The sequence below is a fragment of the Neoarius graeffei genome, chromosome 13 (assembly GCF_027579695.1).
Source record: "Neoarius graeffei isolate fNeoGra1 chromosome 13, fNeoGra1.pri, whole genome shotgun sequence".
Classification (NCBI taxonomy): Eukaryota; Metazoa; Chordata; class Actinopteri; order Siluriformes; family Ariidae; genus Neoarius; species Neoarius graeffei.
In genome coordinates, this window is record NC_083581.1 from 69136110 (window position 1) to 69153298 (window position 17189).

General features: G+C 41.3%; 1 protein-coding gene across 2 annotated transcripts in view; it reads right to left on the reverse strand.

Moving 5' to 3' along the window:
• Nucleotides 1-17189, reverse strand: part of adcy6b (adenylate cyclase 6b) — a 228253-nt gene that overhangs the window by 74173 nt on the left and 136891 nt on the right. For both annotated transcript variants that reach the window (XM_060938414.1, XM_060938415.1), the window contains exons 4-5: nucleotides 9215-9364; nucleotides 737-858 (exon numbers count right to left, since the gene is read on the reverse strand). In XM_060938414.1, coding sequence (XP_060794397.1) covers nucleotides 737-858; nucleotides 9215-9364 — 272 coding nt within the window. The remainder of the gene's footprint in view (nucleotides 1-736; nucleotides 859-9214; nucleotides 9365-17189) is intronic.

Consider the following 17189-nt stretch of genomic DNA (forward strand, 5'->3'; position numbering starts at 1 on the left):
TGCGATATGTGAAAGAACGTCCAGGAAAAAAAAAAGCTTCATGTTTTATGGAGCCTCTGTCGGGTTTTGCTGTCGTATTAGCATTCCACTGGCTAATATTATTTCAGGTTAAATCCAAGGTCCCACTGGAGATAGCAGAACTTTGAACTATGACCCCCACGAAGCTTGAAGAGCAGCTCCGACAGAGCTCAGGAATGACAACATCAGCCTCAGTGCACAGGAATGCGATCTTGGCTATAGCGAAAATAAAATTCCATTCGACAGTGTCAAACTTTAAAAAGAGACTGCCTTCCTGACTTCAGGATCCATTTTCGTTCGTGATTCGCTCGGAGTACGTGTTCACTCAGACTATTTTAAGGCTTTATCTGAGCAAAAGAGCTATTCTAAGATATCAGACATCAAAGTTTTGACTCCTCGACTGGCCAAACTCCAAAATTCCCATAGCCATAATGCAGTCTACAAAACAAAACACAACACTACCCCCCCACCCCCTTACTCCAGAATCTACTCTGACAAAATTAAACTAGAAAGCAGAATTTGATTAGCCGCAGCCATCTCGGTCACCTATTTCCCTCCAGGATGATCCCTTTTTTTAGCTGTGAGCTCTCTATTATACTACATATGCTGCTTATATTCTTGACGTTTGACCTTGCCAGATTTAAAATAAATACATAATTTTAAAAAATTCAACAAATGAGAATATTGAAATGACGTACTGAATGTTAAACACGTTTACCTGACGTTGTCGTGTTTCTGTATGTAGATCTTGTGGAACATCATATCTTCCTTCTTGGCGTTTATATTTTCCTTCATCTCCATGGCAACATGCCGGGGCAGTACCGAAAGCAGAAGGCGCTCCTGGGAATGTGTGTGTGAGGGAACCACAGTGAGTTTGTGCATATGGGATCATTTTGGGTGAGTGGTAATTGTTTTGATAGGCTGTGAGCTCATTTGAAGGATTTCATTTATCTGTGACAAAAGAAAAGTGATGACATCTGGAGGGCAGTGTCGATGCTCAAGACGCGCTAGAGGGCACTGCGGCGAACACCAGCTCCATCAGCTTGAGGCTTCTTTCCACACAGAAACCTCATGAATTTAGTTAAAAAATACACGAGCATGACTCAAACACGACGCGAAACATCGTGAAAATATTTCATTTCGCATCTTGAAAGCTCAGTATTGATAATAGTGTCATCACTGTGTCTCTGTTTCTGTAACTGCAAATAGTCTCATGGAAATTCAGTGACATATAGTGCACAATAAATACACTGGTAATGGAATAAAGCGTCAGAAATATCTAATCACACCAAGACAGAACGTCACTTTTCTTCTTGTCAAATATATATGTATATGTTATTTACCAGCTGGGAGGTCCGTATGGTGAAATACCGTGACCGAGGTCTTGAAAGTACTGAGCGAGGCCCTCTGGGCCGAGGTCAGTATTTAAGGCCGAGCTCACGGTATTTCACCATATAGATAGAGAAATCTTTTAGCTTCAAAATGATATATCAAACATAATTTTTTGACAACGACAAGTATATTAATTTTGCGACCAAAGTCACCTACCCTTTTAATTTCCGCGCGTGATGTCATCGGCAGGTTCCCCTTCTTGTGTACCACGTGACGTGTGACGTGGCACATATTATCAGCAATGGCGGATAGAACGCGATAAAAATAATACCAATAAATCTAGCTAATACCAATAAATCTAGCTAACTGAAAGATTAACTCAAATTTTTTCGCAATTTTTTTGGCCCCCATATACGAGGAGAAATGACTCTCTCACTTTGGGGGTTTCCTGGTCTAAAAATAGACCGACACGTGGTACACAAGAAGGGGAACCTGCCGATGACATCACGTTTCACTACCGCGCGGAAATTAAAAGGGTAGGTGACTTTGGTCGCAAAATTAATATACTTGTCGTTGTCAAAAAATTATGTCTGATATATCATTTTGAAGCTAAAAGATTTCTCTGTCTAGTCATGTTGTCATAAAATATATTGTATTTTATGCCAAAGAATACATCCAATGGTGGAATGGCACTTTAAGCTGATAAATAATATATTTATTTTTTTCTTTACCAAATTCTAACAGAAAACGAGAGCGCCCGAAAGGGAAAACCGAGCCGAGCCGCCATTTTGAATCCTCATTCACGGCTGTCACGCAAATGGCTTCCTCCTCGGTATACAAGTGCACTTCCATGGCAGGAAAAAACTACATCGTGCCGCCTATGTAGTCCCCTATTTATACAAAATTGAGTCATTCAGGATTTAGCCATGTTTTTGCTCGGCGTTAGCAACAGTTAGAGGTTTTTAGCTTTCTCCTGAAATGTTTTCTTTTATTTCTTCTTCCAAAGGGTAGCAAAACTCGCATTTGCAGTTTATTTCTTTTTTATATATATATATATATATATATATATCCTTTTTTGTATACTTAGTGCTTTTGCACTCCTCCTTCACTGCCTTATCTTTTTCTCTTTATATATTTTTGCTGCTGTAACAGTGTAAATTTCCCCTTGTGGGATAATTAAAGGCTATCTTATCTTATCTTAATAATAATTCCTGAAAAAAAAATTAAAAAAAAAAAAAAAAGATACGTTCTTACCAACAAATACTTTCATTCCATATTGAGTTGCTTATTTTTTTTGTATTTTTTGGAGTTTTGTTTTCGAGCAGAGTTTTTATTTCGTCCTCGGTTGGTTCAGCAACACGCTCCGCCATTTTGTTTTTCTCTACTCACGGTATATGAGCTGATATCCTAGTAGCACTAGTAGCAGAGTAGCCAATCAGAGCGCGCGATTGCTCATATCCAGTGAATGTGGATAGAATAATAAGTGCTATCAAAGCCTGGTTTGAACGGATGTTCAGGTTACTAAACAATTAAATGGCAAAGCTTCAACGCATCCTTATGTTATAACCTAAAACGTACGTCTACCTCCAGTACTCTGTAATTCTGATCAAAGTGAACAATGCAGATTGAAAGGAGCATTTGCACTTACAAATCCTCTTTGCATTCTATTAGGATGGCTTTGTTTTGTAGAACATACTGTACAAACACATATAAACGGTGTGATTACACGACTACAAATTAGCTGTTTTTATCTCAGCCAGTGCAGCAGGGTCTTTCCTCGGGTAGTAAAAAATGTCAGCAAATTGAGACATTAGCAATTAGCAAATATTCAGTCCCGACCAGGACAGCAGAGCTAATGCACACCGGCGTAAAATAACCCGACAAAATCATTTCCGCTCGGAATGTAAACAAAATGGCAAAATGCGATGATAATAATAATAATTCTTGAAAAATAAAAAAAGATCCGTTCTTACCATCGAATACTTTTATTCCAGATTTTGTTGCTTTTTTATCGTTTGTGGTTTTCTTTCCGAGTAGAGTTTTTATTTCGTTCTCATCTGGTTCAGCAACAGGCGCTGCCATTTTGTTTTTCTCTACTCACGGTATATGAGCTGATATCCTTATAGTAGAGTAGCCAATCAGAGCGTGCGATTGCTCATATCCAGTGAATGTGAACAGAATAAAACACGATGTACCATAAAAGTCAGACACAATTAAAAAGAACTGTATATAAATATAGTGACAGAGAAATGGAGCTCACGTCAGCAGAGTGCTGCTTGGACAGTTCTAATAGTGAACGCTACAAATAAAATAGCACTTGATCCAGCACGCGCTATTGATTTATCTTTGGCATGACAAAGTAGAAACTCAGCACCAGAAAGAGTGAAGTTTAAGCGAGGGTGAAAAATGCTGTACTGTTAAGTGCTGCAAATTGTCAAATGTCTTTAATTAATATCTATAGAGTACCAGTCAAAAGTTTGTACACCCCGACTCATGCATAGGTTTTTCTGTATTTTGTATTTTCTACATTGTAGAACAAAACTGAAGACATCAAAACTATCAAATAACATTTGGGACATGTATGGAATTATCTCATCTCATCTCATTATCTCTAGCCGCTTTATCCTGTTCTACAGGGTCGCAGGCAAGCTGGAGCCTATCCCAGCTGACTACGGGCGAAAGGCGGGGTACACCCTGGACAAGTCGCCAGGTCATCACAGGGCTGACACATAGACACAGACAACCATTCACACCCACATTCACACCTACGGTCAATTTAGAGTCACCAGTTAACCTAACCTGCATGTCTTTGGACTGTGGGGGAAACCGGAGCACCCGGAGGAAACCCACGCGGACACGGGGAGAACATGCAAACTCCGCACAGAAAGGCCCTCGCCGGCCACGGGGCTCGAACCCGGACCTTCTTGCTGTGAGGCCACAGTGCTAACCACTACACCACCGTGCCGCCGTATGGAATTATGTCATAAACAAAAAAGTGTGAAAAAAACAATATGTTTGATATTTTAGGTTGTTCAAAGCAGCCAGCGTTTACCTTGATGACGCTTTACACACTATTACCATAGCATTATCTTAACCAGCTTCATGAGGGAGTCACCTGGAACGCTTTTCGATTAACAGGTGCCTCGTCAAAAGCTAATTAGTGCAATTTCTTGCCTTCTTCATGCATTTGAAACCATCAAACAGTAAATAATAAAAATACAGTAAATAACCCTATTCAACACCACAACTGTAGTAATCCATACAGTATTATGTCAAGAACTGATTCAACTAAATAATGAGAAACAACATCCATCATTACTTTAAGACATTAAGTGGCTAATAACATTGAATTAGAAGGCGTGTCCAAACTTTTGACTGGTACTACCCATCCATCCATCCATCCATCCATCCATTATCTGTAACCGCTTATCCTGTACAAGGTTGCAGGCAAGCTGGAGCCTATCCCAGCTGACTACGGGCGAAAGGCGGGGTACACCCTGGACAAGTCGCCAGGTCATCACAGGGCTGACACATAGACACAGACAACCATTTACACACCTTCACATTCGCACCTACGGTCAATTTAGAACCACCAGTTAACCTAACCTGCATGTCTTTGGACTGTGGGGGAAACCGGAGCACCCGGAGGAAACCCATGCGGACACGGGGAGAACATGCAAACTCCATATAGAAAGGCCCTCGTCGGCCGCTGGGCTCGAACCCAGGACCTTCTTGCTGTGAGGCGACAGTGCTCACTTTCTTTACCACTTGCTCATCAGGTATACATTTATTAGTTCATATGTTTAAACTCTTCATTTTTCTAGGAAGCTGCTTTGCAACAATGCCTATTGTTAAAGTGCATATCACGGGTAAATTCAGGAGCAAAATCAATGTAATTCTTCTATTTTATATTAAACTTTGGTCAAATATCTGTCACATTCTGCATTTTGTGCGATTTTTTTTTTTTACCTTGCGCAATACCAGAAAAATTCAGTTGAAATCAAGCCATTTGAGGCGAATTGGTCCGCCTCTGAAAAAACTTGGCATTTGGGTTTCCCGGCAAACATTGATTTTCGTGACGTCGCGTGCGGGACGCCTCCTTCTGAATCCTACGTCAGCGCTGGTTTGTTTATGAGAAAACGACCTGGTGGTTTTCTGTAAATTTCTTCAACGTTATCGCGTAATTATTAAAATGGTTAACAGATGTATCGTAGGAGGGTGTAGCAACACCAATCTTGATGGGATTAGTACTCATCGTTTCCCAAAAGACCGGACAATGAGAGAGAAATGAGAGCGCTTGGTCTACACAGGCTGTGCACTGAAACTGTGCAAAGCTCATGCAGCCTGCTGGCGCTTCCGCAGGTGACGTCACGAATCTGGCTCCAGACTCCCTTGGGATTTTTCCAGACGCGTTTTTTTATTTTATTTTTTTCTGCTGTAGACAGATGGCCTTGTGCAAAATTACCCTTCTGGATGAGTGTGTAAAGGGATATACTTTCATATAAAAAAAAAAAAAAACACGAAATTGGTCCAGAATATGCACTTTAAAAGTGCTATACAAATAAATTTGAATTAGAAGGCGTGTCCAAACTTTTCACTGGTACACTATATATACTAGTATATATATATATACTGGTATATATATATATACCAGTACATATATATATATATATGTAGGGCGGCACGGTGGTGTAGTGGTTAGCGCTGTCGCCTCACAGCAAGAAGGTCCTGGGTTCGAGCCCCGGGGCCGGCGAGGGCCTTTCTGTGTGGAAATCTGTGTATCCGTAGATTAGGGATAAAATTAGCTCATGTTTTAAGTCGTTCAAATTCTGTAAAGCTGCTTTGCGACAATGTTTATTGTTAAAAGCGCTGTACAAATAAACTTGATTTGATTTGATTTGTGGAGTTTGCATGTTCTCCCCGTGTCCGCGTGGGTTTCCTCCGGGTGCTCCGGTTTCCCCCACAGTCCAAAGACATGCAGGTTAGGTTAACTGGTGACTCTAAATTGACCGTGAGTGTGAATGGTTGTCTGTGTCTATGTGTCAGCCCTGTGATGACCTGGCGACTTGTCCAGGGTGTACCCCGCCTTTCGCCCGTAGTCAGCTGGGATAGGCTCCAGCTTGCCTGCGACCCTGTAGAAGGATAAAGCGGCTAGAGATGATGAGATGAGATGAGATATATATGGCAAATCACTACTTTGCCTGGCCTCAGTCACCACTGTTGCAGTTTTTTTTTCTTGAAAATTATTGGTTTATAGGGGGCGTCGTGGCTCAGGTGGATAAGGCGCCATACCATAAATCCGGGGACCCGGGTTTGATTCCGACCCGAGGTAATTTCCCGATCCCTCCCCGTCTCTCTCTCCCGCTCATTTCCTGTCTCTACACTGTCCTATCCAATAAAGGTGAAAAAGCCCAAAAAAATATCTTTTAAAAAAATTATTGGTTTATAGATTATGAATAATAGGTTATCTGCACTGTAGGCATTTTTGAGCATTTTTATTCTCAGTCTGCTTCTCATAAAGGTGGTCTGTGTATTTGCACCTACAATCCCAAAGCACCCTCTATAAAATATTCCTGGCGCCACCGCCGCTGGAGGCACTGATTACTGAAATTAGCAGTTCGCCTTTCTGAAGTTTGCCAGCGTGGGAACACAGGGAAACCGTTTTGGGGAAAAAATTACACGTGCTATGAAACAATGTGGAAAAAACTACAAAGTGCACACAAAATAAGCATGCTTCCAGCTCAGTGTGTGTTCTGTATACTCATTCGGCAGAAATGTTTTTTCCCCCCCAACCCGACCTTAATTCTTTGGAAGTAAAGCCTACCGTTCTAGATGTTGCTGTAACCCTTACGTACATTTTGTCACCTGTTTGTATATACTAGTGCATCTCAAAAAATTAGAATATTGTGAAAAAGTTCAATATTTTCCATCAGTTATTTAAGAAAGTGAAAATGTTATATATTATAGACTCATTACACATAAACTAAAATGTTTCAAGCATTTTTCTATTTTAATTTTAATCAGTATGGCATACAGTACAAAAACATAAAAAAAACCATCTCAAAATATTAGAATATTTCATTTCGAGTTTGAGTAAAACAGTACGAACACAGTGTATCTCTCGGTCTAGTTCAGTACACACAACCACAATCATGGGGAAGACTGCTGACTTGACTGTTGTCCAAAAGATGATCACTGATGCCCTCCACAAGGAGGGTAAGCCACAAAAGGTCATTGCTGAAAAGGCTGGCTGGAAAAGGTGCACAAGCAACAGGGATGGCCGCAGTCTTGAGAGGATTGTCAAGAAAAGTTGATTCAAGAACTTGGGAGAGCTTCACAAGGAGTGGACTGAGGCTGGCGTCAGTGTATCAAGACCCATCACGAACAGACATCTTCAAGAAAGGGGACACAACTTTTGCATTCCTAATATCAAGCTACTCCTGAGCCAGAGACAATGTCAGAAGTGTCTTATCTGGGCTAAGGAGAGAAAGAAATGGACTGTTGCTCAGTGGTCCAAAGTCCTCTTTTCAGATGTAAGGACATTTTGCATTTAATTTGGAAATCACGGTTCTAGAGTCTGGAGGAAGAGTGGAGAGGCACAGAATCCAAGGTGTTTGAAGCCCAGTGTGAAGTTTCCACAGTCTGTGATAATTTGGGGTGACAAGTCATCTGCTGGTGTTGGTCCACTGTATTTTATCAAGTCCAAAGTCAACACAGCCATCTACCAGGAGATTTTAGAGCACTTCATGCTTCCATCCGCTGACAAGCTTTTTGGAGATGCTGATTTCCTTTTCCAGCAGGATTTAGCACCTACCCACAGTGCCAAAACTACTACCAAATGGTTGGCTGTGTTTGATTGGCCAGCCAACTTGCCTGACCTGAACCCCATAGAGAATCTATGGGGTATTGTCAAGAGGAAGATGAGAAACACCAGACCCAAAAATACAAATACGCTGAAGGCCACTATCAAAGCAACCTGGGCTTCAGTAACACCTCAGCAGTGCCACAGACTGATCACCTCCATGCCACACCGCATTGATACAGTAATTCATGGTAAAGGAGCCCCAACCAAGTATTGAGTGTATAAATGAATATACTTTTCAGAAGTTGGACATTTCTGTATTGTAAATCCTTTTTTTGATTGATCTTAGGGAATATTCTAATAATTTGAGATACTGGATTTCTGATTTTCATGAGCTATAAGCCATAACCATCAAAATCAAAACAAAAAAGGCTTTAAATATTTCACTTTACATGTAATGAATATAGAATATATGAAAGTTTACCTTTTTGAATTAAATTATGAAAAAAAAGGAACTTTTTCATGGTATTCTAATTTTTTGAGATGCACTAGTACATGGGGCGGCACGGTGGTGTAGTGGTTAGCACTGTCGCCTCACAGCAAGAAGGTTCTGGGTTCGAGCCCAGCGGCTGACGAGGGCCTTCCTGTGTGGAGTTTGCATGTTCTCTCCGTGTCTGCGTGGGTTTCCTCCGGGTGCTCCGGTTTCCCCAACAGTTCAAAGACATGCAGTTAGGTTAACATAAGACGGCCTTGGGCCGAAGTGCCCAGGAGTGGTGGCGCGTACGTATGCAGCGGCTTTGCTCTCCTGTGATGAACTAAATTTCGTTGTACATTTGTGCAGTGACAATAAAGGCATTCTATTCTAGTATTATACGCTGTATGTAGAGGATATTAGGTGTATAACGCAACATATGCCGTTATCACTGCAGGAAACACAAACAAATTCCGAAGTTTGAAGTCATTCGTTTATCGCAGACCTTCATAATGGGTTGATTGTGGAAACTCATATCACAACAATGATAAAAATTCACTAAATGGTGCAGCCCGTGTGTGTGTGTGTACCTGCTGCTGGTTCTCTCTCTGCAGGTGGAGCCGGGCTTGAATGTAGCCTCTTGTCTCTTTAAACGCTTGTCTCTGGGACACCTCAGCTGGGTAGTGTGTGCAGATCCCAATGATGTTGGTGCAAAGGAAAATCAGTGCATTTGCACATAACTAAGTGAGAGACAGAGAACAGTAAATAATTACATAATACAGTATAATCAATAACCAAGTGGCCTATAATTTCAGTCTACACTTTGACATATCAGTAAAACACTGTGCTTGTGTGTACTCAGTGTCCACAGCAGGCATTTCACAATTATTACATCATTGCTTCATCTGGTTACATCAACTTAAAAACACCTGTATAACATTTCCGTATATGTACTCAGTTAACACAAAGTTACTTCTCAGATCGTTCATTCATTTTATTCTGGTCAGAGTTGTTGGGAATACACTCCGGATGGGATGCGGGTCCATCACAGGGTGCACCCACCCACACACACACACTCATTCAGTCCTAGAGGCAATTTAACATAGCCAATCCATGTACGTTTAAAAAAAAAGAGAGAGGGCAGATAAAAACCCTACCATATATACGGTAGATGTGCAGAGCACGTGACAAGCTACGCAGACAGTAACCCTGTGTTTATGTTGAAAATGAGACCATCAGTGACGGCGTAGCTCACTCGGGCCCCGTCTAGTCCAGAAGGAACTAAAAAAGTGGGCCACCTTGCACACTAAATGTTGCAAGCTACCGGTATATACACTATATACAAGCTATATATAGAAGCGATATCCACCCTAGGAATACCGACCTACAGTGGTGGGCAAAAGTTTACATACCCCAACAGAATGTTTTGTTTCTTGGCTATTTCTAAGAGAAATTGAATGATAATACACAAAAACCTTGATTTCACTTGTGGTTAATGGTTGGCTGAAGCCATTTATTGTCAAGAAAATGTCAACTCTTTTTAAACCATTATGAAAACAAAAAAACTACACAAATGACCCTGATCAAAAGTTTACATACCCCAATTCTTAATACTGTGTATTTCCCCCTTTAACATCAATAACAGCTTGAAGTCTTTTGTGATAGTTGTCAATGAGTCTCTTTATTTTTTCAGATGGTAAAGCTGCCCATTCTTCTTGGCAAAAAGCCTCCAGTTCCTGTAAAGTCTGGGGCTGTCTTGCATGGACTGCACGTTTGAGGTCTCCCCAGAGTGGCTCAATAATGTTGAGGTCAGAAGACTGAGATGGCCACTCTAAGACCTTCACTTTATGCTGTTGTAGCCACTGACAAGTTGATTTGGCCTTGTGTTTTGGATCACTGTCGTGCTGGAATGTCCAAGTTCGTCCTATGCGCAGCTTCCGGGCTGAGGCGTGTAGATTTTCCTCCAGTATTTTTTGATAAGTGACTGCATTCATCCTGCCATCAATTCTTACCAAATTTCCAGTGCCTTTGTAGTTCACACATCCCCAAAACATCAGAGATCCACCACCATGTTTCACTGTGGGAATGGTGTACTTTTCATCATAGGCCTTGTTGATTCCTCGCCAGATGTAGCGTTTAGTGTTGTGCCCAAAAAGTTCAATTTTGGTCTCATCACTCCACACAACTTTTTGCCAGAAGGTTTGGGGTGTGTCTCTGTGCAGTCTGGCATATTGCAGACGGGCTTCTTTGTGGCATTTGCGTAGAAGGGGCTTTCTTCTGGCAACTCTCCCATGCAGCCCATTTCTTCTCAAGAGTCTCCTAATTGTACTCTTTGAAACATCCACATCAACTTGTTTCAGAGAATCTCGAAGTTCACCAGATGTTATTTGGGGCTTCTTCTTTACATCACGCACAATTCTTCTAGCAGTGGTGGGTGAAATTTTTCTTGGTCTACCTGAACGGGCTTTGGTGTCTACAGAGCCCCTGACTTTCCACTTCTTGATTATTGTTTGAACAGTGCTGACTGACATTTTTAATTGCTTTGATATTTTCTTATATCCCTTCCCTGATTTATAAAGTTCAACTACCTTTTCACGCAGGTCCTTTGACAATTCCTTTGATTTTCCCATGGCTCAATCTCAAAGATGACGCGCAGCACTGGATGAGGGATAAAAGGTTCTCTCAAAAGTCCAGCAATTTACTGACTTTTATTTTCACCCACTAATTAGAAGAAAACAGATCACAGGTGAAGGTAGTTGCCTTTAATTGCCATTCAGTCCTGTTTATGTCAAATTGTGTACAGGTTTTCAGACCAATTCACAGGGGTATGTAAACTTTTGATCAGGGTCATTTAGGTAGTTTTTGTTGTTTTCATGGTTTTCAAAGAGTAAACGCAGTAATGAATGCAATAAATAGCTTCAGCCAACCATTAACCACAAGTGAAATAAAGGTTTTTGTGTATTATCATTCAATTTCTCTTAGAAATAGGCAAGAAACGAAACATTCTGTTGGGGTATGTAAACTTTTGCCCACCACTGTATTTGCCAGAAAGAATTCAAAACAGTGAGGAATTGACCGAGAAGAAGCGATTTTTGTTGAACTGCTCACTCGTTAAGACTTAATTAGTCCGTAACGTCATTAATAATTGTAATGAAGCGAATCTGAGTAGAAGTTATACGGTATGCACCCTAGGTACCCTGACTTTCATGCCAGAAAGAATCAAAATCGGTGAAGAGCTGAGGGAGAAGAAGTGATTTGTGTGGAAACTGCTCATTCGGGATTGATTAATTACTCCAGATCTTCATCATTAATTGCAATTATGTAAATTTGAGTAGATGCTATCTATATGCACCCCAGGCAGATCTACCATACCTTCCTGCCAAAAAGAATAAAAATTGGTGAAGAATTAAGCAAGAAGAAGTGATTTGCATGAAACGTCGATGACGCCGGACGGACAACACATGATGGCGTAAACTTGTCAGCTGAATGAGCTAATAATTATTTCTTGATGAGGTATCTGTTTTTCTCTAAATAAACTGATTTCAATCAAAAGTTGGATTTTTCTCGTTTTTCCAGCGTCAGATGGAGCGACTTCACCAAAAGGTTGATTTTTTCTAACCTTTTTTACTAATCTTTACAAAAGCTGCCAATAATCATGGCGGGAACTGTATATTCAAATCAGTGTAAATTTAAATATCCTCAGCTGTATGAACTAACTATGTTTTGTTTGGCCGGCCACTTTAATAGGAACTTGTTCTTGATTCTAACATTCCTGTTCTTGGCTGGCAGGACTGGAACCCAACGTGGTCTTCTCTTTCTGTTGCATGCTGAGATGCTTTTCTGCTCACCACGGTTGTAAAGACTGATTATATGAGTTCCTATATCCTTCCTGGCAAAAAAAAAAAACCTCGAACCAATCTGGCCATTTTCCTCTGATCTGTATCATCAGCAAGACGTTTGTTTCCACCCACAGAACTGTCATGGCTCACTCACTCGATGTTTTATGTTTTTCTGCACCATTCTGTACAAACTCTACAGACTGTTGTGTGTGAAAACCCCCAGGAGATCAGTAGTTTGGGGCGGCACGGTGGTGTAGTGGTTAGCGCTGTCGCCTCACAGCAAGAAGGTCCGGGTTCGAGCCCCGTGGCCGACGAGGACCTTTCTGTGCGGGGTTTGCATGTTCTCCCCGTGTCCGCGTGGGTTTCCTCCGGGTCCTCCGGTTTCCCCCACAGTCCAAAGACATGCAGGTTAGGTTAACTGGTGACTCTAAATTGACCGTAGGTGTGAATGTGAGTGTGAATGGTTGTCTGTGTCTATGTGTCAGCCCTGTGATGACCTGGCGACTTGTCCAGGGTGTGCCCCGCCTTTCGCCGTAGTCAGCTGGGATAGGCTCCAGCTCGCCCGCGACCCTGTAGAACAGGATAAAGCGGCTACAGATAATGAGTGATGAGAATGAGATGAGATCAGCAGTTTCTGAAATAGTCAAACCAGCAGTCCATCTGGCACCAAAAGTCACACTTTGATATCACAGTTTTTCCCGTTCTGATGTGTGAACATTAACTGAAGCTCTTGATTTGTATCCGCGTGCTTTGATGCATCGTGCTGCTGTCATGGACTTGGCTGTTTAGAGAACCGCATCCAACAGCAGGTGCGGAATATGGCTGTTCCTAATAAAGTGGCCGGCGAGTGTAACTTTTAATAAGTTGTAACTTAGTCACTCTGAGTAAAACATTTGCAAATGCAATCCATTAGACTCAATCCATTACTACAGAATAGTAGATTAATTATTAACACAGGATAAAACAGAATATATTTATTCTCAATCTACAAGTGCAGTGAAATTTAGTGCCCCAGGAGTCTAAATAAAGTCCTCAAATATACAAATGCATAGCTTTTGCTGTAGTATATTGTTTAATGTATAGTTTTAATCTATTTGTTTTGCAGCATTTTAATATTTAGCTTTATAGATTTAAGTTGGGGCGGCACGGTGGTGTAGTGGTTAGCGCTGTGGCCTCACAGCAAGAAGGTCCGGGTTCGAGCCCCGTAGCCGGCGAGGGCCTTTCTGTGTGGAGTTTGCATGTTCTCCCCGTGTCCGCGTGGGTTTCCTCCGGGTGCTCCGGTTTCCCCCACAGTCCAAAGACATGCAGGTTAGGTTAACTGGTGACTAAATTGACCGTAGGTGTGAATGTGAGTGTGAATGGTTGTCTGTGTCTATGTGTCAGCCCTGTGATGACCTGGCGACTTGTCCAGGGTGTACCCCGCCTTTCGCCCGTAGTCAGCTGGGATAGGCTCCAGCTTGCCTGCGACCCTGTAGAACAGGATAAAGCGGCTAGAGATAATGGATGGATAGATGGATTTGAGTTGTTTGTTCGGTCTTCCCTTTTCATTTTTTATGTCTGAAAGGCAAACTTGTATGTATACTGTATGTAAGTGTACTTATGCATTCAGAGCTGATTGTGTGCATGTGTGCACGACTTACTACACTACTGTTAAGCTCTTATTACACTGTAAAAAATTATTGGTTGTTTTAACTTAAAAACGTTAGTGCAAGGGTTGCCTTAAGGTCTGACTTAAAATTTTGAGTTCACTGAAATTAATATAGTAAGTTCACAACAATTTAACTTACTATGTGAATTCCAGTGAACGCAAAATTTTAAGTCAGCCCTTGCACTAACTTTTTTAAGTTAAAACAACAAATATTTTTTTTACAGTGTAGGAGTTTTCAGACCAGAGCAACTTTTTCAAAGTTATTAAAACTGTTGGAGGAAGTTTCCCTTTCCGTGTGTCTGCACTGCAGGAACTGATAATGATCGTAGTTCTTAGAATGACATTTTGAGGGACTTTTTTTTTTATCTCCGACTTCAGGGTAGGTACTCTCCCAGCACAAGAGGAACCATGAGTGATGTAACTGTACGGTGACTGGTCCAGATAGGTTTTTCTGTATTTTGGAACATATATGGAATTATATCTCATCTCATCTCATCATCTCTAGCCGCTTTATCCTGTTCTACAGGGTCGCAGGCAAGCTGGAGCCTATCCCAGCTGACTACGGGCGAAAGGCGGGGTACATCCTGGACAAGTCGCCAGGTCATCACAGGGCTGACACATAGACACAGACAACCATTCACACACCTTCACATTCACACCTACGGTCAATTTAGAGTCACCAGTTAACCTAACCTGCATGTCTTTGGACTGTGGGGGAAACCGGAGCACCCGGAGGAAACCCACGCGGGCACGGGGAGAACATGCAAACTCCGCACAGAAAGGCCCTCGCCGGCCACGGGGCTCGAACCCGGACCTTCTTGCTGTGAGGCGACAGCGCTAACCACTACACCACCGTGCCGCCTGGAATTATATGGTAACCAAAAAAAAGTGTTAAGTTTCATATTTTAGGTTCTTCAAAGCAGCCAGCGTTTACCTTGATGACGCTTTACACCCTATTACCATAGCATTATCTTAACCAGCTTCATGAGGGAGTCACCTGGAACGCTTTTCGATTAACAGGTGCCTTGTCAAAAGCTAATTTGTGCAATTTCTTGCCTTCTTCATGCATTTGAGTTCAAACAGTAAACAGTAAATAATAAAAATACAGTAAATAGTCCTATTCCACACAACTGTAGTAATCCATACAGTATTATGTCAAGAACCGTTTAACGAAGTAAAGAGAAACGACATCGTCATTACTTTAAAGCTAGACTGCCTTTCAGGTTTTTCAAGTGTAGGTCACAAAAAGAGTTTTCCCTGACACCTACTTATTTTTGTTCAGTGAACCGAAAGCTACTGAATTCAAATCACAGGCTTCAATAGAACAATTAATGAATTTATCTCCACGTGGCCCTAAATTCTCCGCTATTTTTTCCGCTTCACCATGACCCGATTCAAGATACTGCGTCATGCATGACGTGGTGGGCTTTCACCGTTCACGCAAGGCATTGTGGGATACAAATTTGAAACAGGAGAGAAAAATGGAGGATGCGAGCGTGCGAATGAAACGTGAAAGACCGACTACAGTAACGGAAAGAAAGTGAGAAGAAAAGACGTTATGTTATAGACGAAGGAAAGGAAACGCAGGACCAAACTAATAAATATCGGCGCTCAGCGAGCAGCTCGGTGTGATCAGCTGTTCGTTTAGCGACAGAATGATGGAACTGTCAGCGCACGCTCAAAGGTAAACCTGTAGATGGCAGTAATGCAACACTGTGGATGCCAGCTGCCGTAAAACCCAAAAGAAGAAGATAAACCTGCGCATGCGCACACACATGACTTCCTCTGTCTGCTTTGACTGCGCGAAGCGAGTGATTTCATGCACATTATTTGCTTTAATCCCCTCAAATTAAATAACTTCCCAGCCACAGAATGGCCTGATATTTTCAGGATATTTCAGAAATAAACATATATCACAATGACTACATTTCAGCGGGAACTAAATTTCACCGATTTTATGAAATCGAAAGGCCGTCAAGCTTTAAGACATGAACTGAAATTTAATTAACAGAAATACAGAAAAACCATTGAATTAGAAGGTGTGTCCAAACTTTTGACTGGTACTACAAGTGTACATTGATTGGTCGAACACAAGCTAATGTAGCACCGGCAACCGCCATTTTTAAAAATTGGTGTAAAGCGTTCACCGTGTAAACAACAGCTCTTAACAGCAGCGTTAAAACAAATACAAAAACACACGGACAAATGGACCGACAGAGAAGTCCAGGCTTTACTGAGTGTATACGTGATGGTGGAAATACAGTGCGATTTTGACACGTCTAAGCAAAATATAAAAAGCTTCGCTAGCATTTCTTGCTAACATCACGCTAGCAATCGGTCTTACATCACGTCCCTTCAGCATTTCCACTGCCGATGTGAATGCAAACAGAAAGAAGGCCTTAAAGGTGCAGTATGTAGTTCTCAGAGGAGCTCCCCAGTGGGTAGGACCTCGCAAAAAGCGCCTAGACCTGCTTGGTCCAAAAGCACCGATTGTGACATAACATAACCTCAACAAGAAAGACGTGACTTGTTGATCGCAAGTATTGCAAAATTTCATATTCATGACTGGCCTACTTCTGATGTTTTATAGATTGTGTGCACACTGCAAAAGGTGCAGTTCTGGTTATCCAGTAAAAAGCTAATGCACAAACAAACAGAGTCAAAAAAGAAATTTATTCAAGTGTGCTTCTAGTATACTTCTTTTAAACTAAAAATAAGAGAGTATGCTTTCAGTTTACTTTTTATTTACTTATCAGAGATATACTTAATGAAGTTATACATAAGTATGCTTGGCTTATACTGAAAAGTATATCGAAAAGTCTAAGTATATTAAGCTTATACTTAAACTTTTGATCAAGATATACTTAACAAAAGTGTAATAAAGTATTAAAATATTTGCGCCTTATGTTTAAGTGGACTCGTCCTGTAGTTGTGCTTCAGCATTGTTGACTCTTAGGTATGTCTGTGGTTACATATAAGGTTGTTTTTATTTCTCCTGAGTGGGATAATTACTTTTTATTTATTTATTTTTCTTTAGAGTTTGGATGTCAGTTTCAGTTGTCATTGCCATGTTTTTAT